General features: G+C 39.9%; 1 protein-coding gene across 2 annotated transcripts in view; it reads left to right on the top strand.

Annotated features, from left to right (window-relative positions):
- The window catches only part of LOC132914077 (protein slit), a 633186-nt gene that overhangs the window by 37522 nt on the left and 570216 nt on the right, over positions 1–25448 (top strand). The window contains exon 2 of one of the 2 annotated variants that reach the window (XM_060972883.1): positions 1577–3342. In XM_060972883.1, the coding sequence (XP_060828866.1) occupies positions 3050–3342 (293 nt within the window). In that variant the 5' untranslated portion in view covers positions 1577–3049. Of the gene's footprint in view, positions 1–1576; positions 3343–25448 lie in introns of those variants that run through there. The other variant, XM_060972882.1, reaches the window with a different exon arrangement.

The following is a 25448-nucleotide window of genomic DNA, read 5'->3' as shown; positions in this document are numbered from 1 at the left end:
CAGAGTCATTGCTTCGCTCATGTGAGGTTTAAGTTGCGACGAATTTCAAATTAGACGTCGAGTCTTTGTTTTATCCTTCTGCAGTTGTTTGACGAGTGTTATCGAATTCTCTGCCGCTTGGAATAACGAGCACCCTTCAGAGTTCTTTATCCTCTGCTAACAAGTATGTTTGACAAATATTGAAGTTACGCAGTCAACATGTGCGGCTGCTTTAATGTATATAATTCAGTGCCGTAGCTGTTATTTTCTAACCAAAGTAGAGAATTATTTAATGGATCAGTTTCGTTAATCGTATATTATATTATGTTATCTACTCTAATAGAATAATTGAAATGGGATATTTTTATTTCCATATTTCAATAATGTCAAGTTTCTTAAATTATCTTTTCGTTCGGTGTCAAAAGAATCGTAACATCGTCGACAAAAAAACCACAAAATTTCAGAATAATAATCACATAGATTTTCTAAAAGCTGCGAGCTTCGATTTCGCTATTTTTAACTTCCAATTTCGAAATAATTGGAGCCTATCTTATGTTCTCCGATAAAATAACCAGTGATCCGCATAAAAAAATTTAAAAAGTAACAGAACGGAGGTAGAAATCTTGTAAAAGCCGGGATTTTTTTCTGGAAGTCAGCCTGCAATTTCCACCCCTAATAGAAACTGCCAGACGCGCAACTTAAGCCAGGGAACAGCCGGGACCGCGTATTATTTCGCGCAGTGGCCGCGACAGACATTCTATTTCCAGGTGTTCCCAGGTAGTGATAAATCGTGAAAACGTATCCGGGGGCACTTAGGAGCGCGAGCAACATGTATATGAGGGACATCACGTGCGTTCAAGGCACGTTTGCACTGCAGACGAGCGCGGGCGCGGGGGAAATGAAAGAAAGCGGCTGGAGATGGTGTTTCAGCGGAGACGAAGAAGGAAGAACGTCGGAGAGAAATTCCAATATGCCTCGCAACTCGGAACGGCTGTGCATGGAATGCGTTCGAGTCCTTGATTGTGCTTCGAAAGCATATTTTTCTCGTACTTCCGATATTGCAACGGCGAGTTCCTCTCTTTGTAACTGGCTGCGCCATTCGGTTCTCTCTCCGCTTCCTTCTCTTCTCCTTCGTCTTCCTAGAAAACGAGACGCATCTGCTTACAAGATGGAAGATGTATTTTTCGGTGACGCGTGCACACAGGCACGCGAACACGTTACTGCGGAGGGGATGAAAAAAGAAAATATTGTCTGCCACGTTGAATCGCGATATCTAGTCGCGCGAAGGGGGACTAACGCCGCCTCCCTTCCGCCACCGGAGAATGTATGCAACTTCCGCCGATGGGGGAATATATATCATGCGTGCACGGAAAACACCTATCCGACCGACTGAATTGCGGCTCTATCGCGGTCGAGCTTGTACCTGCCTCTCTCGAGCAACTTCCGCCTTTAAATATCCGCTGGGAGACATCCGCGTGCATACCGAGCTAGAGTTATTAAAACTCGGTCGCGTAGCTCGTTCGATGAAAAATTTCTCGAGCACAGCTGGTACGTAATATATATATGTATACTCAAGAAAGGTGTTTCCTTGTTACAGGTGATGCATCACTGTCGCATCGAGCGTGTAGAAGAAACGACTGGCAAATCGACTCACCAATCGCCGAGTATAATGCCCGCGTAACGAGCAACCGACGATCGAGAAAGCCAGAGTGAACGGAAGCTCGAGTAGGGGAAAGAAGAAACTGACAAGCGTTAGCCGTAGAGCTTCGTCGAGCACGGGAGAGTGTAAAGCGACACGCGTTTCGTAGCCCGAGTATACACGCGTATATAACACGCGTACAGTCACAGCGCGATATCTGTGCACAACGTGAGAGTTAAATTAATGATCAGCGATTAGAAGTAGTCGACTAGAGGGACATCGGACGGAGAGTGAAACGCAGCATATAGGAAATTGGTAAATGACTTTGGCCGTACTGTCGCTGGACGCGCTTCCCGCGGCAAGGACCACGTACCCGCGTCGGGTACGGTAGAAACTAGGGCACAGACCAGCGTCAAGATAAAGTCAGTGAGAGCGGTGCCCCAGGATGCGCAGGAACGGGTGGTGCCGTTAGTGGTGTCCAACAGCTTGTCGGAGGGGCGCGTAGAACGAGAAGGGGGCCACGAACACGGCCCCCAAAAGGGCCTGCTGGATGGTCTAGCTCACGAGCAGCCATCGTCAGTACCTGGTGGTGGATCGCGGATCGACTCTATAGAGGCAGACCGCGAAAAGATCGTCGAGATATCGACGGAGGACCTTGGTACCGCGTGTGGTCCAGGTCAGAGGGACGTGGATGCTGGTCAGAGAACGAGCTTCACGGTGGACGAGCAATCGAACAGTATCGTTGTTGGGCAATCGAAAGCCTGCGAGGCGTTGAGGATCGAGGATCGCGGCGGTGGCGTGACGTTGACGGAGACGCCTGTGTTGGTCCATCAGTGGCGTCATCAGGAGGCAGCGTTGGATCTGCAGTTGATAGCCGACAACGGATCGGGGGTCCGTTCGAAGCGATCGAGAAACACGTCGTCGTCGGCCGATAGCGTGGTCGTTGGTGAACCGTACGAGAGACGGGGAGTGTGTCAGGCGCATAGGCAGCGGGCGACTGGCGTTTCGGGCAGACATCACGTGGACGGCGCGCGAAGGAATTCGAATCGATCGTGTCGGGTTCATGGTCGAAGGAGGGATCGATCGCGAGGAAAAGCCACGGAACGACATCAGAGTCAGAATACACGGGATTTGACGTCAAACGAGTTCGAGTGCTCTGTTATACGATTGGAACAGGATCCTATTCTCGAGCCGGTACGGATACTCGGTTGTCCACCAGCCGAAGGATTGGAAATCTCGTCGTTCTTGGAGCCGGCGCCCAATTACGTTTATCCGGGCATCAACGTCGGTCGGCTGGCGGGCAACGAGGCAGCCTGCTTCAGTCTGTACGATCCGAACAATATTCGGCCGAAGAGCCGGGCCGGGAGCATCGCCAAAATCCTCGAGGGACCTAATCGTGCTGTGAAGGACATTAATCGGAAGGTCTTGGCGATGGCACGTGCCATGACGCCGGCTTGGTCGCTGCGTTTGCTCGGCGTCAGCTGCGGTTCCGTGGTCTGCGCCTGGGGACTTCTGCTGATATTGTCCGTGCTGGGCGGTGGCGCCTCTCATGGTACCGCCCTCGGTAACTTCGGTCTCGGAAGTTTGTCGGGTACGATGGAGGAGATGAACAGTGGTAGATGCCCGTGGTTGTGCACGTGTACCGGTCAAGAGGTCGACTGCTCTCAACAGGGACTCACGCAGATTCCTGGGGACCTGGCCAGCCTTCTTCTCGCCGAAAAACTGTGAGTGCTTTGATTGGCTTTGTTTCTTTTTTCTTTATTTACTTTAAATTACGCTAAAAGTTCACTGCGAAAATCTATGCTTTCATGGGAAATTTAAAAATGCAAGAGCGTATGCGGCACAAAAATGTATACAAAGTATCCGGGTAATGTTTGGTAGGTGAAAGAAGTAGCTATTCAATTTCCAGCTTTTTTTTAGTCATGACCATAGTAACCACGTTATATAAAAGGTCGCAGTCTGCAACTATGAACAGCGCAGTTTTTTGCAAGTTGAGTCTAAAATTTAAAAGATGTTACGCGTACGTGGATTTAAAACGTGGTACATTATAATAAAAATAAAAACTTATTCGCAATTTATCTTCCTCTTAATATTCAACGAGACGGATCGATTATCTCGGATAAATTGCCCATCTTGCGAGCAACTCTTTTAGCTGTAATCTTCAAAAATCGACACTTCTATCGAACTCTTAATCCACGCAGCCATCCGCGATATAAATTAAAAAGCAGGCGAACATATTGACAACGGTCTAACCGATAACCGGACCGAGTAGCAGGTTGATCGCGAGGTATTCAGAAAAATGGGGCTGTTCCGACTCACTTAACCTGAAAATTACTCGTGAAAGCTCTTTGTGTGGGGGTTGCATTAGTCGATTGGAAAAGAACGACGAAGGCACATGCGTATATCGGTGGCTCTTGATAATAGAGCTCTACGTAGCCATCGCGATTATTGTTCATCTTGCGTTCGACGATAGGTTGAATTGCTTTTCTTTTTTAAATGGAAGGAAATATTGAATTGTTTGAAAATTTCGTTGCGAAATGGAAGAGAAATTTAAAGACGGTGTATTTTTGTAGAATTAACGGTTTATGGAATAATGGTTGGTTTCTTTCTGTTGATGACTTTCGATGTTATATATCGAGCAGCTTCGCTTTCTTAAATAAATCACCGCTTTGAAACCTGCTTACTTCAGGCCTGCAAATCATACAAGTATTCAGTTTTTCATCATTGGGGAAATGTTATGAAAAGAAAAGGATGAATAATGCATAACATACGTTATTCGAAAAACAGAACAATTCTTCTCTCGTATCAAAGATCGTTTATTGTTGGCTCTTCTATAAATATTAATATCAAACGGAGACAGACACTTTCGAATAAAAATATAACAATTTTTCTCGATTTTTATTCTTGTTTCTCAATCTTTCTAACGACCGGTTATCTTCAAATCTTCTCTCAATTGATGTCCCGGCAATTGATTGTCCCCGTAATCGATAATCTGCTTCTATTGTATAATACAGTTTCTATTGTACTGTGCTATATTTGGTAGATAAAATGAAATTAGATCTACTATATATGTAATATCCAGTTCGCATTAATGTGCAATGCAATTTTAGTGACGAACGACATCATTTTAAATAATCAGTTCCAATTTCCCTCTTAAAACAGGAATAGCGTCTAACTAAATTTTGCATTTTAATATTCGATAAAAAATTGACGATCAGCCAAATTTTTTTCAATGTATTATTACAATGTCAATAAAATTTCAAGATTTTTGTATAACATGTATAATATTTATAAAATTTTCTGTAAGCATTAAAATAATTTCATGAACAGTTGTGCCAGGTTGTACCATATTCGTCTCGTTTTCTCCTCCTATTTTTATGTCAGTTTCTCTTATCAATCTCGGATCAATGTCAGATCAACATGATCTTTTCAACTTCATGTCTAAAAATTAAAAATTCATTTCATTTTATTCAGCTTGATACAAACGTATTACGATAGGTGACGCCTGCTATTTTTCATGAAATCCCAAACATGTCGGAAACTAAATGATATTTCAAACATATTTTATAAATATCGTGTAATAAAATACAGAAAGAGGAGAAATTTACGTCACAACCTAATATATCCATTGTCAAAAACTTTTCAAATAACTTGCTACTATACGATGTACCAAAACGGTTCACAGTGCTCGCTTCATGCTCTTCTGTTCGTTTTCGCTCGACGAAGTTATCGCACAAGAAGCCGGTAATTTAAATGAAATTGCTTTTAGTCGAATGTCGATGCATCGGCAGACAACTAAAAAACGAGGAAAGAAGAGAGGATGAGAATTGAACGGTTGGTCGTTAAGCAGCGTGCATATTTCCTCGCAATGCGATGTGGCCACACGGTAGGAACGTCGGTTTAATAGTTTTGCATTTCCTCGGAGTGACGGTGGTCGAAGTGGCGCAATAAAAACGCAACGGGTGCAATAAAACGCGTTACAACGCGACCAGAGCGCAGGAATAAAACGTCAAGAGTATCCTGTATCCTCGAAGGACTGCGTCGCTATTTTATCGATGCAGGATCGCGATGAACGACGTGTTCGCTAGAGTGTTCGTAATTTGCGACGTAGATAGGCAAAACGCTGCCACCGAACAATGTTGTAAAATTATTAAACGCGGAAACGTTGCTGCATCTTGCTCGATGACACGTCAATAACGCTTAAGAGTTCTGCACTACGAGTATGTAGCTATCGACCACACGTCCTCGCGACAAAGTCGAGTAATTGATGGTTATGAATTAGACCCGTGTACAGTGACTCGTGAAAGTATTTGCAGACTTACCATAGAAAGCTTTTCTGAATATATTATGTGTCTTATATGAAACTGCTTGAAACTTGATTAGCATTCTAACGAGACAAAATTATCATAATTATATTAGTAAAATGTAGAATCAACCAGAAAATGTATATATTCAGTAAAAACTTAGTATATTAATGGATAATCCCTTTGAACATTGAAGTTTATTTATATAATGGATAATTGACTGTTTATATACTTTTATGATTTCTGCGAAATATACATATGCTTTCGCTAAATGTCCTGTTGCTTCATCGTACGTTTCTACATTTGTTGAAAACTTTAGTACTGTAATCGTGATAATCGGATTTCATTATAGTGCTAAGTTTAGAATGTTTCGTGTATTGCATATAATATATTCATAAAAGATGCCAGTAAGTGCTTGAATATTCTCGCGAGCCCCTTTACTTCTCGGTGTATGCTAACGTTCGATTAGAGAGGAGAGTAAATGACTACGAGAAGCAACAAAATGGTCTACCAAACAAATAACTGCTCGTCTTATTGCTTTCTTTCGTAGGTTTGTGTTGCGACGAACTCGATGTAACGGAGATCCATTAATGACGATTGATTAGCATACTATCAATATGCCGCCGACAGACCAGAGGACATCGTGAATAATTAAATCCTCGAAATACGTTATTCCCGATGCCGAAATGAAAGCTCGGTGCTTCTAGCTTCGGAATGAAACGCCAAAACTTCACTTGGATTGCATTTGTAATTTGTGGTCGACGCGAAGTTTTTTCTTTTCATCGCCGTTGTTCTTCTTAGCGATCAGATGATATCAGTATTTCTCTCGTGTGCTTTTCATATTGTAATATCAAGTATTCAACGATTACAATGACCAATCTCATAAAGTCATGAGGTTGCATATTACTGTTAATGATAGTACATGTTATTTTTAAAAATTTATCTTGAAATCCGACTATTTGTACATTTTCTTACGAAGTATAAATTGATGTAAGTCTTATTATTCCTTAAAACACGAACGTTAATAATGTCTTTCCGTAATGAAATTGCAAAATTTATAAAAAATAGAATTGTCCTGTTTATTTTTTGGTAGGAGCACAAAAAAGAAAATACTTGTGTTAAGTACAAATCGATGGTTATATGAAAACAAATTGGTAGATAGTACCTATATCGCACTCGCGAAAATGACAAAATCCAATATTATATTCGTGTCGCGATCGACAGCTATTCCATTGGACTACAAAACGAATGAATCTATAAAAGCGATAGAATTATTCTCGTTTTTTCCCTCTCTTGTTAAATTTGACCCAATACAAGAAATATATTTTATTCCGGTCAAACAGATATGAATCACTCGGGTAAATAATTCCAGATAGTAAATCAACCATCATAGAATATTAAAGATTATCTCATTTATAACAGCACGTCGAACCATTGAATACATTGAATGGTTTACAAAGTCACTGAAGGATTTCTCTTATTTTCAATACTGGTTATATTTTTATCTTGTCACAGTATCTGTATATTAATCAATAGAAATACTTTATCATTCTTTTTATATATTCTATTCAAACGATTCTGAGATTCTCACGTTATTTCATAATTTTCTTCAACCTTTTATTTTACGTTTTTCTTTGTAACCATTTTTCCTAGTATTAGTTGATACAATGAAAGTGATAGGTTATGCATAATTCTCAATTTTATAAATCAAATCGATACCTGGGGTCGATAACATTTCAATCTCTTTATATCGCGCCTCTTTATACTAAATATCTTTCATAACAACATTCTTTGAAATGCAGTGAGAGTCAAAATTGTGATTCGTATAATCTTGACTTACCTACAGACTCTTACCTATGTTTCTTATTCCTACATCTTCCTTATATCTTTCCAATCAATTTTCAATTTATGCAACATACGTGTATGAGTTTTGTATTATTATATATTTGCGTATACTCACTTTTGATCCTCGCTGCATCAAATCATTTTATGAAATATCCCATCGTATTTAGATAAAAAAAAAAACGTGATAAAATATGTATCGAGAAGAATACATATAACGTTTGTTTCCAAATCACAAGCGCTGATGAATCCCCCTTCGTGTTGCTCCTTCATTTTCTTGCCTCGCAGGAATTTCTACCTGTTCGCTCGCAGCTGGCCGCCGTCAAGATAATTAGGGACCGGGACGGTCAGATCTAGTTGTTTGTAACCCTATCTAAATCTGCGGTCTGCGGACAGCTAAACAGTATTGCGTTATACACGGGTGCAGGTACGTCGATTGTCAGTGACACTCGGGACCATCGAAGTTTCCAAAGCGAATCTTCGGAGGTTCTCCTCGTACTTCCGTTTCTAATGAAGTGGCCGAGTCTTCGTAAGTGACTTCGATAACCTGATGAAACGAAAGATACGATTGTCTCACTGTTTATCGATATCTAGATCGATCTTGCATGTCAAAACTAGATGGCAATTTCGAAATTTCTAATTCGAATATATAAATTTGATGTTACTCGTAAATTCTTTTAATTTTCTTCTTAATATCTATGGCTTGAAATAGCTGACTTGAAATAGATTCCTCCCATTTATTTAAGATTGCCACATAGATCAGATAAAAGTCAGAACTATTAATAGATATCACGCAAACTTCTTAGAATAGCCAAATAACGTATAAATCCTCCGCTTTTAATTATTCTAGTCGTTGGATCTTAAATCATTTCTTTTCATTTATTACACATTGATAGAAACTAATATGTATATATTATTAACATATATAGTCACAACCTTTAGTGGAATATTTTGGCCATATTGAAATAAGTAAATATTGAAAATCTTCGTGATGAAATTTTCTGCAATAATAATTATAACTGAAAAAGAGTGACCCCGTTTAGTTGTTAGAACATTCCTTATGATCCACATATTGAAGTTTCATCGTAGTATAAAAATATTTTGAGGAAATACGAATGAGAAATATATTTCTGGCAATGAGTGAAACGTTCAGTTTCGTTTAATATGTCGATCATCAGACTCGATGATTATATACGTTTATGCACGATAACTATAGAGGAAATCGAGTTTGTTTATTCGGAGCCTTGTTACCATTTCTACCATGGGCAAATTGCCAGTGATTCTGAAAATAGTCGAGCAGAGAGACAACCAATCGATCATAAGCAGAGACAAGAAACCATCACCGTTTGTTCTACTTTCACAACGTGACAAAATGTGAAGTATGTACAGCATCCGATATTTCAATTATCTCTGTCAATCGTCAAGCTAATATTGATAATCCAATTTCAATTCACACAAGCCAAATCATGTAATCAATATTCGATCGATATCACACACATGTTACACGTGTACTATTCTAATTAGAACCACCCTAATTCCCCCTTGAAAATACAGGGATTTTCGTTTCAGATTCAATTTCGTTTTAGAGTAAACAGATTATATACAAATTTTCTAAAATTAAAATTATCTTAATTACTGCGATGTAGGTTGCTGAGATTTCGTGGATATAAAAACTCATGAATTCGAAAAATCACAAAATGAAAATTTGGGAATTTGGAAGTTCGCAAATCTGATTTTGAAATTTGAAAATTAAGAAGTTTGCAAATTCAGAAATTAGAAAATTTGGAAATTTGAAGAATCGGAAATTTGATAATTTTACTTAATAGTTTAACGCTTCACAGATTCCGTCTATTTCTGCTTACTTCTACTTAAATTATACTACAATTTTTAATCATAACAATATTAATCAAAAGAACTTAAACACACTCCCATGGGAGATCACATCCGTTTCACGCGTTAATCACGGCAATCCAAAGACCAATAACAACTCATCCAACAAACACATCATCGAGAGATCGAGTATCTGTTTTTCCACAAGCGTTCCCGATAAGACCAACCCCTTTTTCCATAAAACAACCACTGCAAGGAGGAAGGGGTGCTTATGATTTTTCGATTAGGCTGTGCAAACAGTAGCACGCGGCAAGGAAAACAATCGTAACGGCTGAGCTAAGTGTTTGAGGAAGCTCCATGTTTTTCCAAGTAACGTCTGCAAGAGACATCGTCCTACATTTCCTGCCACGTATCTTCCGCACGTTTTTCGTCGCCTCGTGAATGTCCAACGTGCCACGTGGATGCCATTAGAATGTTCCGATGTAACCCAAATTTTTTATACTTCTTAATAAATTCAGCATTCCAATTCTGACATCATTGTATGCATCTCGTACTTGGAGGTCTCATAACTTCAACGACCTTTGTCTATGCTTTTTTTCTTGCTTGAGAGCGAAAGAATGCTCCATTTCAATTTCTCTTCGGTGAAAATGTAGAATTTTTATTGGGTAACGAATCAAGGTATTTTATAGATGGATACGTAGAGGACATGCATATTTTTTTAATAGCACTATATATTTCTTATTATGCGATACAACCGTTCATTATCTATAAAAAAGGTTTTGATAGAAAGGAAAGGTAAAAGATATTTATGTGAAGAAGCTATTAGTTCAAGATATATTTTAACTTCGCTGTAATCGTAACTATGAATGGATTTGTCTGCAAGAGTTCCATTGCACGTCTAAGCCCTCAAACCGGCTTTTCGTAAACCAACAATTCCATAATTTATTTATTTAATCGCATCTCCTGAATATCCAACGCGTCACGTGTCCATTTCCGCTACGATCAATATCTCCTGTGTCCTAACTCGATTTTTCCTCCCGCGTAGCTTCCTTCCTCCGCGTTTCCCGTCGAAACGTTCGCCAGAAACTTTGTCTCCGCTGTCGCGTCTTGGTCCTGTGTACTTGGAGATTCTTCTTGCTAGGAGGCTTAATAAAATTCATCAGAGCCGATAAGCAAGCTAATGATCCAAGTTAATCCGATTTGGCTGGTTCAAAGGAGAGACGCGTCGAGCCGCCTCGATTATCCTCCCCCAGGAACGAAGGACAGCCTTTCGAACAGTGTGACGAGAGCGAAAAGAGGAGAAGGGAGGAGAGCCGAGTAAATTCGCGATTTCTTTCTCGTTGGTATATCTCTCGACATTGGTCCCGACCAACAACCCTGCCGAGAATTGTAATTAAATTTTTTCGTCGCGATGTCCCGTGCCTGGCGGCGCGTGAAATCGAGGGACACGCGCGCTGTCCCATTCGGATTCCTCGAGTGCAAACGCGGTAGCCCGCATAGTTGCTCGCGCGGCGTGAAACTGCGCGTGTCACCGCACCGTAGGCGCGGGCCGAACTCGCGAAACCGTCCACATGTCTCTAAACGGCATCGTATTTCAACCTCTCTCTTTTTCAATTGCGAACAGCGACTCATTTCGTCACATTTCGACGCATTCCGTCGAATTCCACCGGATTTTTCTACCTTCCTCCTTTTTTCTTGCTTCACGCTGTGTTTCGCGCATTTTGTTATATTTTGTCGCGTTTTTTAAGACTTCTTCGTATTTTTGCCCGTTTCATAAACATTTTATTTCGTTTTGCCATTTTTGACAGATTCCATCGTGTTTTGATGCTGTCTGTTTTGTTTTAATGCTATCTGTCGCGTTTCAACTATTACGCGTTCCATCGAATTCCGACGGATTTTTTTCACTTTTCTCCCTTATCGATGCTTCACGCTATGTTTCACTGCATTTTCAGCCACTCTGCTATGTTTCGATGCGCCTGTCACTTTCAAAGCTTTTTTCGTATTTTAACTCTTTTCATGGAATTCAGACGTTCTTCTACTTCGTCAAATACCATTTCCCTTTAATACGGTTTATCATATCTTGACACATTCTTCTTACGTTCCATTGTACATATTACGACGCGTTTTTTATCATTTTCATGCGTTTTATTTCTTTGTTCGCTTTGAAATAAATAATCATTGCAACTACAAATGAAACGATACACGATGTAACAACTTCCTAATAGAATGACAAGATTCAGGCAACCTATCAATCCTAGAATATACGTTGTTTATATTAATGACGATCAGATCTATGCCGGTTAGTTAATCAAACAGAGGTAGGCAGAGATAGGTTTTTCTTTATAACATTAATTTTGACGTCCTCAACAATGTTCGAACAGCCAGCACACAGTTGTAGAGGATGAAAGTTTACGGAAAACCACGATTTTACAAAATGGAATCTTTAACAACAACAACAATGAATGAGTGTAGATGTATCTACCCCAGAATACGTTGCCAATATGGCAGACGATGTTAAGTACGAAATTATTAATTTTAAAGTTTCCTTTGTCGAGTCATATATTTTTTTTGTATTTCCCAATGTGCCAAGACCAAGCTCAGACATTCTTGGCCAACAGTCGTGGCGGTAGAAAGGAATCAGTTTCCTCATTTTCCAGTAGACCTCAGTCTCTTTCTGTTTTTATGGATCCTCTCACGAATTCTGTCACGTTTCGTGTCGTTTTAGACGATTCGTCGCAAGAAGCAAGACCTAAAATCGTCGGCGACCGGACAGGGCAACCGCTGGGCGGTTTTCATCGTGCAACTATTTCCCGTAGCCATGCATAATACGCAGAGGTTCGCCACTATATACTAACCCGCTGGATGGCAGTTGCTACATTTCGCTGCCGCAAAACGGAGAAACGGTCGGCTAACCGCAAATATTTTACCGCCTTCGAGCGGGTCTCGCGAAGCTTCGTTTAGCCGTGGTACACGGTCTCGAGACTCGAGTTCTGTGTCTCCTGGACCTGGCACGCTTCCCTCGTTCCCCGGGGATTCCAATTCTGTGCACGCGCGCACCTCCGTTGCAAAGGATACGTCTAATGGCGTCGAACGACCGTGTCGTCTTATCTTCGATTTCCTGCGAAGGAATTTTCCCTGGCTCGATCGTTGCACTCGATACTTGAAGCTGTTGATAATCGTTTTATTTCGAGTTTGTAACTTTTGGTCGCTTCGGATTTAGGTATTAACTGTGATTTCGAAGCCAGTTTATGACTTTTAGGTTTTAAAGCGTGTGCAAGGAAATGAGGGAATTTTCTATTCTCTCGAGAGCGAGTTCCTTTTAAACTATCGAAAAAATATATTTCTATTAATTATTAGTAATAGATACATAACTTTGCTGAAGCTTTCATACGATTTTATTACGATATTTGTTCTAAGGATTAGATATATCCTGCTCTTTAATTCGAAGCGTTTTAGGTTCGTGCTTTTGGTAACTAAAATTTTCAACGCTAATGTATGTAATCTCATAATAATCTAATTTTCTCGTGTATGTTATTTATACATTTTTACCGTGTTTCGTTTCAAAATCTTTCCTTTTTTCCAAAATATATGAGTTAACATAGAAACCTATTATAAATTGATTGGGCCTAAAATGAACGAACAACTTGCAGTTATGCAACGAGCGCAACCAACGCAATAAATACTTTTAGCTGTAAAACGCAAGATAATTTCATATCGCTGTCAGGGGACTACTTATTCAATATGAGAAACTCCCAAGCATAACAATTACGATAATCAGCCAAAGAAAAACAGAGTAGATAAACATCTAACTAGTATCAAACGCAACCATACAACCTGTCCACACAAATTGACTCGTAATTATTATGCTGTGTGCCCCAATTGCTCACAAAGCACCTAGATCATTTGATAAAAGTCGATGTTACGTCCGTGTGCCGCGATTTTACCTTCTAATTCGTTTCACGGCGTGGTTTCACGTCTAAATGTTTTCCAAGTCTATCCAGCACTGAAGGCCGCTATCGTTGGATCTTCGCCTGTCACGGCCTCCCGACTGTAGCTGTAATTAATCCGCCGATCTATAATTAAGTCGATGATAAACGGAGCGTCCGCACGATGATTAGCATTATTATTTATAATAACACTGCGAGCTGTCGCGCGTAACGCGCCTTCAAGCGTGTGCAACACCGTACGACAATTAATCACTCGCTCAAACAACAATTACGTCCGATTATACCGCTCGTGGACCGATCGGGATGTTTCGTAATTAGTATCGTTGCGTCGAGTTGACGTACGTATTCTTGAGAAAGTAGCTTAAGATGAAGATGCTTCGTAATGGAGAGGATTGAGCGTTCTGTTGGCGTATTCTCACGAATTTCTTTCTTTGTTTAGATAATTCTCTTTTCTTTCTTTTTTTTTTTTTTTTGGCATATTTCAGTATTTAACGCGTATAGTGGCAATAATAATAATTTGAACAAACTGTAACATTTGTCATTGTTAACGGCACGTGCACGATATTTTGCACATTGTGAAACGTCTTACAATTGACAAGTATTAAAAAACATTGACGTATTTTGTGCGAATTTCTCTACTAAAATATTAAATTCTTTAAATTCCTACACTATAGTATTCAGAGGTTTAAAACACCTTTCTTACCAGAAGAACGTTTTATTATATTTTATTCACAGCACCGCATTTTATTGTCGCTTATTTCAGCACGATATACATATTGTAATATGCGTATAATGTACATCTTATTAAAAACTAAAATCGTGTAAGCGTTTTATGGCTCATTTAGTATCCGTTTTACGTTATTATCGTAGGATTAAAAAAGATTAAAAATTTTACGCGCATGACTGTTTATGTCATTCGAATACGCACGTCCATTAATTCCGGCAGACAATACGTTAATTGGGTTCTTTATACGTGGAATATTGGATGATCAGTGAATATTCTCGACATAAAAGTGCTTTTTGCGTTATTATTACTTAAAAAGATAAATATGGGTTAGATTTTGAAAGATTAATATTTGTGTCTCGTTCGAAAAATAATACGATTCTTTATTGCTCTTTTGTACATGTGTATTTTAAATATTCTCTAGAATGTTCTTTTTTCATCTTTGTTTTCGACTTTTGTTTTGAATGATCTTCGTTCATATGCTGCGAGTAACTTGAAAGTATCCCATCTTGCCGAGATTATGTCAGATTTGTCTCGAAAGTTGCTTCAAACTTGCTTTCATGAGGAATTCTGAAATATATTTCGTCAAAGGTATGAATGCGCTAACGAGAAGGCACACGTGGTTTCTCTTCGAAAGTGCCTTTAATGATGCTGAGTGGTAGTCGAAGTACTAATGACAAGCTTGATTGAAAGATCACATAGTCATACAACTGAAACGTAAATTTCAATTTAATATTTATTAAAAGTATTTCATTATCTATGATTACACAAATCAATCGGTTGAAGGGGAATTTTGCGAATATATTATAAAAGTAAATCAATTATGTGATGTCTATTATCGTTTGCTAGAATTCTTGCACTGCTTTGGAACTTTCTTCACGCCATCTTCGTAGAGAAAAGCTGATTTTGATGTTATTGTTCAGCTTGAATAGTTCTTTCTTTATATTACTTCTATTAAAATATAATAATAATGTAATATTTATACATTTTTAAAATTCATTTGCTGTAACTGACTGAACACAGATGTTGTTTACACTCTCTGTGTATGAGTGCTACATGTTTAAGTATTAAGATTGCTCAATCAATACTGAATTCTAAGTTCAATGCTTTATAAATACAGAATACGATTATAAGATAATTCTTATTTTATTATATCTATTGCTATTTATAATCCACACTGTAAAATCTTTTATTTAGAATAATCTTTATAAAATAATTTTATCCTGAACAATGCTGTTTGAGCCAACATTCAAAAATCGATATTACCTTCGCATCGACTGAATACTTAGATTGTATTACACGAATGAATTTCGTAAACATCACACGTGAACATTCTCGTGCATCAATTTTCAAAGATAAGAGTTTAGAAAGCACGAAAGGTATCAAAGATCTCTTCTATGTATGGGAGTCTGTTCCGAATGAATGGATTTTAGAAATCCGGCAGAAGTTTGAAGCGTGAGAAGATGCATACTACTGGTATACATATATTGTGCATACACCGACATACAAAGTACGATAGAATCAAAGAGGAAGTTTGGTTCTGTTCGGGGAAGTTACGGGCAGAGAGTGGAGCACTACGGAGAAACTGCATAGCCAAAGAGAGAATCAAGATAATTACAATGTTCATGCATATGCAACGTCTAAAACCATCGAAATAATAACGAAGAATACACTGTATATGTAGTGATGTATAGCTCGAATCTTCGAAGTTTCGGAGCTGAAACTTAAAATGAAGTATCTAGAACTGACATCACGAAGGTCTGAGATTCTTCAACCCTTCAACCTCTCGCGATTTTATGTAAAATTGTTCTCGATATTCTTTCGGTCGATTTTTTGTAATAGTCATCATCGAATGTTCTACATTTTAGAGCTCGATCAGAGTTTGAAGAGATTTTTAAAGCTTGAAACCAGAGAGTCGTAGAGTTTATGGTTTGTATCATAACTTGGACCGACTTATTTTAACAACAACTGAATAACGTATAATCGAGTCCAAAACCTTCCACGAATATTCCAAAAGCAATGCAAATACCGTAATACTTTGGAAACTTCAACGTCCACAGATTTTCTGGAAGTTGTTTCATTCGATTCGAAGAGAAATCGCCTTACAAATTTTCATCGATGAAAATCCAATATACTTCATAAAATCTGGAGCAATATCTTCTCAAAATTGTTGGTTGCTTCTTTCGATCGATTCGCGGAGATCGCCGAGAAATCTGGTACACAACGCGTTTTCCCCGCACACAGAAGAGAAAGAAGGCTTCCGCATCGTCTCGATCCTCGCAACACCATCTCCACCCCCTGGCATTGGCGTTGGTTTTCTTTTATTGTTGTCTGTTTGGGGCATACCTACGAGTGCACTTTCATCGAGAGAGCGGCGAAACTTCCATTAGACGGTTGCGGGAGTTTCCATTGGAATTCAGGAAAGGGTGTCGATATGTCTGGCCCGCACGATTTTCTACCTGAGGTCTGGCCCGGTCCATTCTGATGCTGAAATTAATGGTTTTTTCTCGACGTGAGAGTGCGCGCGGGGGTCAAACAAAGAATTATCGTGGCCGAATAGAGATGGCCAAAAGGGAGGAGGAAGGGTTTGTCGAGCTACATTTTTCCACGTTACCGGGATTTTAAAGTCCTCAGATTTCTACCGAATATCGTTCCTCCACGGCGAACTTCTACGTTGATAAACGATTCTGTTTTGCTAATTGAAAGGATTTTAGCGTTGGTATATAACGAGGAAGTTGTATTTCCCACGCATTTTTGTTATGTTTCTTTTGGTATTTAATTAAGTGGCTCGTACAATATTTTACAAATATTAATTAGAGAAGCTTGTGAGCAGAAATGTAACATTTTCCTTCACTTTCTACTCTTGTTCCACCATCGAATCATCAGCGAATTTTCCATTAATCGATGTTCAGATAATCAATCTAATAATCAAACTTCCCATATACTATTATCACAAATCGATCAAAGTATATTCAACTCTCGATGCTTTCTGAAATTCGATATTAACTACGTGTCCATCTTGTCCTACCATCATTCCAGAGACATTTAATCACTAGCTGCTTCATTCCTCGCTCCTGAATTCCAAACGAATCACCCATCTAAATTCACTAATTTCATTCTCCCTCGCTTTTTATGCAAAAATTAATGGCGCTGTCACCCTACCTCCTTCAAAGAGGCAACCAGCCAAACAAAGAAATTAGTCTCTGGAAGGGAAGAAGTTGGTGCGTTTCTTCGCGTTTTTAGTCCATCTTTTTTTCCTTCTCTCTGTCCTTCCTTTTTCGCTCCGGCATAATGGACTCCCGCTGCGTGTATACCGAGCCTGGGTTTCTCGTCACGGGGGTTGTAACCGTTCGGGGGCCATTTCCGCGGCCGGATTAATCGACCACCGTAACACCTGGTAATCATGGACGCGTGGCACGTGACTATGCATCGGTCACACGACATTTCCGAATTTTTCGCGGATATCCTGGCCCAGCCGGTTTACACGTGTCCCTTTATGCACGGGCACGTTTTAAAATCCCCACTTGATCGCCTCGGTGGTCGGTCGGTCCCCTTTTTATCTGCTCATTTCATCGATGTCGCGGACGCTCGCGATGCTCGACCAATACCAAACGAGCATGATCGTCGGTGACATTACCGGTAGCCAGCGGCGTTTTTAGGCGTTTTTTGACGACGTGCGACGTTGTTTATAGGCGGACGTGGGATTTGTGACAGGAAGAGTGGACGATGTCGCAGGAATTGTGAAAATGTGGATACGTTTATGACCGGGGAGGCGAGTTTTCTCGAGGATGAATTGTGTACGCAGTGAATGAGAATATAGAAAAATAGGAGATTCCCTCTGATATGCTTTGTGAAATATGAATATGTTGTAGTCGGGATAAAGAAAGAACTGGACAATGTATAATTCATGATTTTTCCCTGATATCGTGATATCGAGGATCAGGGTGCCTTTGTAGATAAATAGGAGAGATAGATTTCAATGTGTGGGGAAGAATTTTTGTGTAATGCAATTAATCACTCGATGTTTGTGTCGCATAAAGTGGAATGATATATGATATAGGTTAATTAGGTTCGGGTATTGGTCGTTGTCGAACTTCGTTTTTCAGTTTCCGAAGGACAAGTTAATTATATTGGTTTCTTTAATACTTTTAAATAGGAGGTTGATACAATACGATTTAATTTGCAGTTGATATCGAAAATCGAAATCTAAATTTGATTATTCAGGACTGATACAATATGAAACATCTACGCTATTATTATACACAAGGTACTGAAAAATTCATACAAACACTTACGCTATTCCCAAAACGATTCTCTAAAACATTTCTCTGTTATCACGATGAAACCATCATTTTTACTATCAAATTACGATTCCTTATTACAAGACTCATTTTCAAATTATTGATAAATCTCGCTATTTGTCAGACACTAAAAAATCGACACGCTGCATCCGAAACGATTCTCCGAAACTTATTCCCATTAAAACAATCAATTCATCGCTTCTATTATCATCGCATCCCAGCTCCTCATCATCGATGCCACAATTCAATATTATTCAACCCGAAGAAAGGGTACACAACGGTTTCTCGATCAGAACGTGTATCGCCTGGATCGTTGAAATCCATTCATGAGAGCCTGTTCGATCGATCGGAATTGAACGCGGTTGGGGGGCAATCGGCCGGAAACATTTTCCAAGGGCATACTTTGGCTGTCGTTAACGTTCGGCCGGATTAGTCTCGGCCGATAATCTCGTAAAATGTGCCGCTGTAACCGTCGTGGCACCCTTCAACAGGTTCTCCGGTGCAATTGAAAACCCGAAATCTGACGATGCTCAAACGGGTTCTCTGCGCGCGCGCGCGCGCGAGTGAGAGAGAGAGAGAGAGATCTCGTAGCCTCGGGATCTCTGCATGGGCGCGTAATCCTCTGACAATGGCCCCTCTAAACGGAGATTTGTCCGTTGACAGCGGCGCCCTTATGCTCACGGTTCGACGTCCTTTGACTAAATCGACCATGCCCCGGCAGCCCTGAGCCCTAATTCTGATTTATCGACGATTTCACGTAAACTCCGCCGAAACTTGCCCGTTACGCTGATCATAGCCCGTTCTTTACTGGTCCATTAAGGGCAACCTCGTAATCTCCGCCGACAAATATGTTCGAAATGACGAGAATCGCGGCGGTAATGGAGAGAAGCCAGTTGTCTGGCGAAATGTTCGGCGAAGTTCGGAGAAGAATGGCAGTTTTATTTGATTTGGGTTCGGGAAGTGGAATTTAGATCGCTTGGGAGGTTCGGATCTGTTTACTTGCGATATTTGTCGAATACTAGTATAGTAATGGCTATTTTAGAAGTCTTATTGATTCGAAAATTCTTTGGTCCCGTACGTTCTAACGGTACTTTGCAAGAATTCGTTGTAAGAGTGAGATAAGGTTCGATGGAGTTTGGGTAAATATGGTAGTTTTATTTGGTTTGAACTTGATGAGTAAAATAGATCTTGGAAAACCTTTGGTTATATATATATTCTTTTTTAACAGTACTGCTAGCAGAAACATTTTCTTTACGAAGAATAACTTGCAACGAATATTATTGACGTTACAATATTCTATCTACTAATAAAATTACTAACACAAAATTATTGCTACTGCGCAAACACCTGAGGACACACCTGTAGAACAACTTATCTGTAAGATAAAATGTCAGATTATTTTCTTCCTAATTGAATGTAATTATTCCGTCGTTGCAACGACATCGATCTACCTTAGCATTCTAACAAACTTTACATCGCACCAAGGATATCTGTCTAAAAAAAAATTAATCACGCAGAAAAACAAAGATACGCTCTATCTCCGGAACTTCATCTCCCATCCACATTACCGTAACAACCTAAGAATCCATCGAACTTATCAGGTCCAACGAGACGCTTAAAAAATAGCCAAGAGAATGCTAGTACCAGTGTTTGTGCTGGAAATTCATACGAAATGACGCCGGGAGAACGACGCGAACAACGTTCAGTTAACTGGCCCGTAGATCAGGCAGCCCGTCACAAAACAACATCGTTCCCTGCCACAGATAAATCCGTGTGTCCCCTTTGATCGTAAGTTTTCGCGGTGGCGGCACCGGCGTGAGTGCGCGCGCGGGGCATTCCTCAAGGAGTATCCGGAATCTCGGCAGGAACGTAAATAACGGGAAAGAGGGCCGGGTACGGGCCGGTTGGATGATGTAGAACATCGCGGTTTTCACCGCGGAACGCCCCTGGACTTTTGGATCGTGTCCTCCACCCCAGGGGGCGAGACTGCGCGTCCGCCTCGAAGCGCATGAATCACCCGATGCATGCAAACGAAAAAGGTGTGTGCGGGGGTGGAAGCGACTTTCAAAAGATCGTAAGTGTCGAGGTGAGGGAAGGAGGAGGAACAACACAGAGATTTCGAGCGAAGGATGAGGGAAGAGAGATGAGCGATGGGGAAGCGGAGAATTCTTTTTTCCGCAGGACAAACACGTAAGCGCGCGGCGAAAATGTTGCGGTCGCTCTCGGTCACCGAAATTTATTGCGACGCAGCGCTACATGGTCCGCCACGGGAACACGCAGCTGTACGCGAGAACCGTGTTGCGCTGCCCCTTGTAGCAGCAGATTTGGGGTAAAGAGTATTTTGAGGAACGTCTTTATTATGGGTGGGAAGATGCGAGATTGGAAATCGAGATTGCTTTGGGATTGGTTTGGAATTGATTTAGATAGGGATTTTGTGGCTGACGAAGCGAGTTGAAGTATCTTCTGGATAAACTATTTCCAGGCACGAGCTTCTCCAGGCACATATTTTCGCATAGAGAGTAAAAAAATGCATTGATACACATGGTACGAATTAAAAGAGACAATGATAATCTGGAAATTTTTTAGACATTTCCACTTTCAAGACACGTGCATCATTTGAAATTATTTGTTTTGTTCAATCAAGTATATTTATATTCCTTACATATTGTTCTTTTACATTTACGTTATTAACGATTCAATTGTGAAACATCTTTCTATCGGATAATAGCTTGGGTAACGTAAAACTATCATCATACGTATAGTGTCATAATTAAGATAATCAAATTTTTGTACACACGCATGACCCTAATTGAATGTCCAAGGACAATGTGCTATTTACGACATAGTGTCGCAATTACAAAAATGAGATTCCACGCGATCCTACTTCTACGGCCATGAACCGTCCTTCTTTGTATCTCTGTAACGAAAGAACATTACAATACCACGCCACATCAGCAACTTCCATATCCGAAAACCCCAGAGTATTCAATTCCTTAGATACCTCTACCGCAGTCTGTTAGCTATCGCATAAACGTTGGAAAGTGTCGTATCGAAGGTAGACGACAGACACATCTACACCCTTGTAGAAGGGTGGGTAGAAAGCAGGAAAAGGGTCGAGAAACATATAAAGCGGTGGAATCGTTCGGACGGACATTTCCATGCGTTTTCCCTGCGGTTTTGCCATCGAGCCGTACATCTTCGTTCCGTCGTATTCTAGATCGTTTAAATTTATCTTTTTCTTCTTTCTTTTTTTTCGTTCACGTCTGACACCATTAACATTTATATTGGACAGGTTTTCGGTTTCACCGTCAGTGCTCCACATTTTTCGGACAATACAGACCGCCCGCGGAGAACCGCGCGAGAGTCCACGCTCCAAAGGTTCCAGGTGCTATTATTATTCGCGCGAATCGCGTCACAAACACCTGGGGGTCAGCGTGTGAATTTCACCAGGTTGACACGGAATAGAATTTCGAGATCAATCGAATGGAACTCTTGACCCCTGAAACAAGCCTCGGTTACGCGGCAGCCTTTATATCCAACTCCAGTTTTCCTTTGTCAAGCGGCGAGAACGTTTCCTCTTTTATTTTTCTAGTTTTTTCTTTCTATTGGTTAATATACGGCTTGTTCTTTATGCCGGTACTAATACGGGTAGTTGCTTTATTTATTGATAGGTTTAGAGGCTTTTGAAGTCTTAAAAGACTGGTGTGAATTTTTATTGTACTCGGACTTGGAGTACGTCGATGATCGTTAGGGATTAGAATTTTTCTAATGCTTCTGTTCGTTCTTTTTATTGGTATCGGATTTGGATACGCTGAAAACTGAAAAATTATATAGTTCGTTTTATAACTCATATATGTGTCGTTTAATAAAATTACAAAATTCTTCGTGTCGTTTTTGTGATAAGTCGTGTAAAGTGTAGAGGTTCAACGATTTTAGTAAAACCGTTTTGCTTGAATTCTCGTTTTAGATTGACAAATTTTTTCCATCTGTGTCTAGGACTGTACATTTCTTAGGTACAGAAGGAATAAATAAATAAATGACATGTAAATTTTTCAACACGATAACATTCATAATATTCATCGCATTATTTGATTCAAAAATACAAAAGACAGAAGCATAAAATACAAATCAGCTATAACATGTGTAATATAAATGATCGCACAATTTTTCACATGACCACAGAATATATTGATCGACTACATCAATATATATCGTTCTATTTTTTGAAGTTTAAGTATTAATTGCATACTATGATACAAAAATTTTATAACATTTCTACGATATTGATAAGTCAACCAGCGTAAATCGTTTCGTTTTTAAAAAGTTACAAACTAATCGTATACACTGGCGAAATCTCAAAATTCATAAAAACAGAAATCTATCGATTAAATTTACAAATAGTTGAAACAACACAAAAGACATCGAAATAACAAACATAACGATCTTGTCCGACAAGTGTTCACGAAATATCACTAGCGTTAAGAAGCTGCCAACGTGCCAGACAATCTCTGTTATTAATCCAACGTGAAGAACACACCGATATCTTAAAACGTCTCGAACGGAAGAGTGGATCCGGTACTTCGAGATTTCATCGTCGAACGATCGCGATAGAAAGAAAGAAGGGGTAGGGTCGAACTGTCGTGATATTTTAACAGGGCGAGGTGTCGCGGTTGCTTATTTTTTGGCGGAGGATCCGGTAGGCGATGATGCGCGGGTGTTGAGCGCGAATAAGATTTATGTGGGCAGCGACGCGAAGGAAAATAAGGGCACGCGCGACGACGAGATGTTAGAGGATTGAGCGGGATGATAGGAGACGAAAGAAGGAGAACGACGTATAGAGCTTCGCAAAAATATGGGAATACTTGTCATTAGACTACGGGCTCTCGTGTATTTCTGGGAAATTCTAAAGTGCAAAATACACATAATGCATATGTATATGACGTGAAAAATATATGAAATATTTAAATTTAGATGGTGAAATAAATTTCTATTTGGCTTTCAAATTTCCTTAGTTATGTCGATTAAAATATAAAAATGCACAAATATGTAGAATCTACGTATCATGGAACAATTTTATGGATATACTGTTTATGCTATATGGAACTTTGTGAAATTTTATCAGCAGTGAGACGAGAAGATGATTATTGTAGTGTTATTGGCAAAATTTAAAATCAATCTAAAAATGTATATATATATATAGTGGACAAATATTTTTGTAGAAGTGTCACATAGTTTGAATTTTTACGCTGTAGTATTTTGTAATAGACAAATAATAGTAGTAATATGTGTGTGTGTTTTCTTTTTGTGTATCAGATTGGTTTCAAATTTTACCAGTATAACTTATAATGGCCATTTCTCCTTGCAGTGCTAATGAAATTTCAAAATGTTTTGTTACCATAAGAAGTTTTTATAAGTGCTTAAATATTGTAGGATGAAAGGGAAGTGGGTCGTCCAAAAGACGAGCAAACAAAATACGTGCGTATATATCTTTGGCGTCTGTCAAAACAAGCGACGCCTCGCCAGAAAGCTTTCTGAGCAGTACCCATCATCATCGCTTTCTTTCTCTTTTTCTCCTCCTCCTCTTGTTTTCAAGCTTTTTCTTCGCCACTTTTGACTGACAGGGGCCAGCTTGAATAGCACGTTTGGTGTTTTAATACTTTGTTAGAAATTTGTCGAATTTTTTAGACTTGCGACTGACAGGAAAACAATTTGGATAGTAAACTTTGGGGAACTGATTTGTAAGAGGAATATTTTGTACTTTGGTAACACTCGACATGATGATTACGAATATGGGATCGAAAGAAAAATGTCTTAACGTTCGAGGAAACTCGTAGGAGTGGGATCGAGTTAGTTTTCATTTGTCGGTTTTCATTTGCGCGAAGCAGTTGCTTCGACCGACTCTCGTCTTTGGAAATTGTCGAAATTTTTTTGACTTATATATTTTTCTGAGATTTATGCTGAGAGATAATCATCTTTACAAAGAAATCGAAAAAGAAACAAAGATATAGTCCCACATTCAGGAAGAAATATCGTCCCAACCCAATTCTCTACAAACATTCCACGATACATATCCTCTATTTCATAAACTAAATCCTCCACTCAACAGCCACAATAAAGAAAATGGAAAAAACGGCTATAAAGTCATCATCAATTCAACACGCATTACCATAATTACAGCATGACCGAACAAGCCACCGTTATCGAATTCTTTTTTTCCCCCTTCGTCGATACCTTGAAGACTCTATTCAGATTCTCTTTGATCGGGCCGGCGTCGATTAATTAACCGACTCGTTCACGTGTTCCATCATCCGTGGTTCGCTGAGGCCACCGAAAAATTGATTAATCCCCGAAACAGGCGGAACCGAGCTATATATCCTGTCAGATGTTTCGAAACCAGCCTTCCGGTTCGATCGATGAGAAAAAGGAGACAAGAAAGGTTTAGTAAAGTAAAGAGAGGAGCGGTGGAATTTGGTCGTAAGCCTGGATTAAGTTATGACAGTGTTCCTCCGAGTCTCCCTCGGTCTTTTTTCCGCGTGGACGTCGCGCGGAGATACACTGGCTCGGATTCACTTCCGTTCCACGGGTCTATCGGCACCAGTTCCCCGTCGTTATTGTTTCCCTTCACAGCAGAAAAGCCAGGGTTGAAAATAATGGCGAGGATAGGGCCGAAAGAAGAGTAAGAAGTTGGATGGAAAGGGCGCACAGAGAAAGAGGGTTGGGCGCTGGTCGAAACAATTAGGAGATCGCCTTTATGGATTCCGTTCGTGGTAGGAGTAAGCAAATATCGGGGATGAAAGGAATGCCCTGTATTTAATGCGCGGATGAAAGGAGCAGCCTGTATTTAATGCAGCGACTTAAAAGGTGCCACGGTGTTTTCGAGTT

Source organism: Bombus pascuorum, chromosome 14 (assembly GCF_905332965.1).
Source record: "Bombus pascuorum chromosome 14, iyBomPasc1.1, whole genome shotgun sequence".
NCBI lineage: Eukaryota > Metazoa > Arthropoda > Insecta > Hymenoptera > Apidae > Bombus > Bombus pascuorum.
The sequence above is the reverse complement of the archived record's forward strand: the minus strand, read 5'-3'. Positions and strand labels throughout refer to the sequence as shown.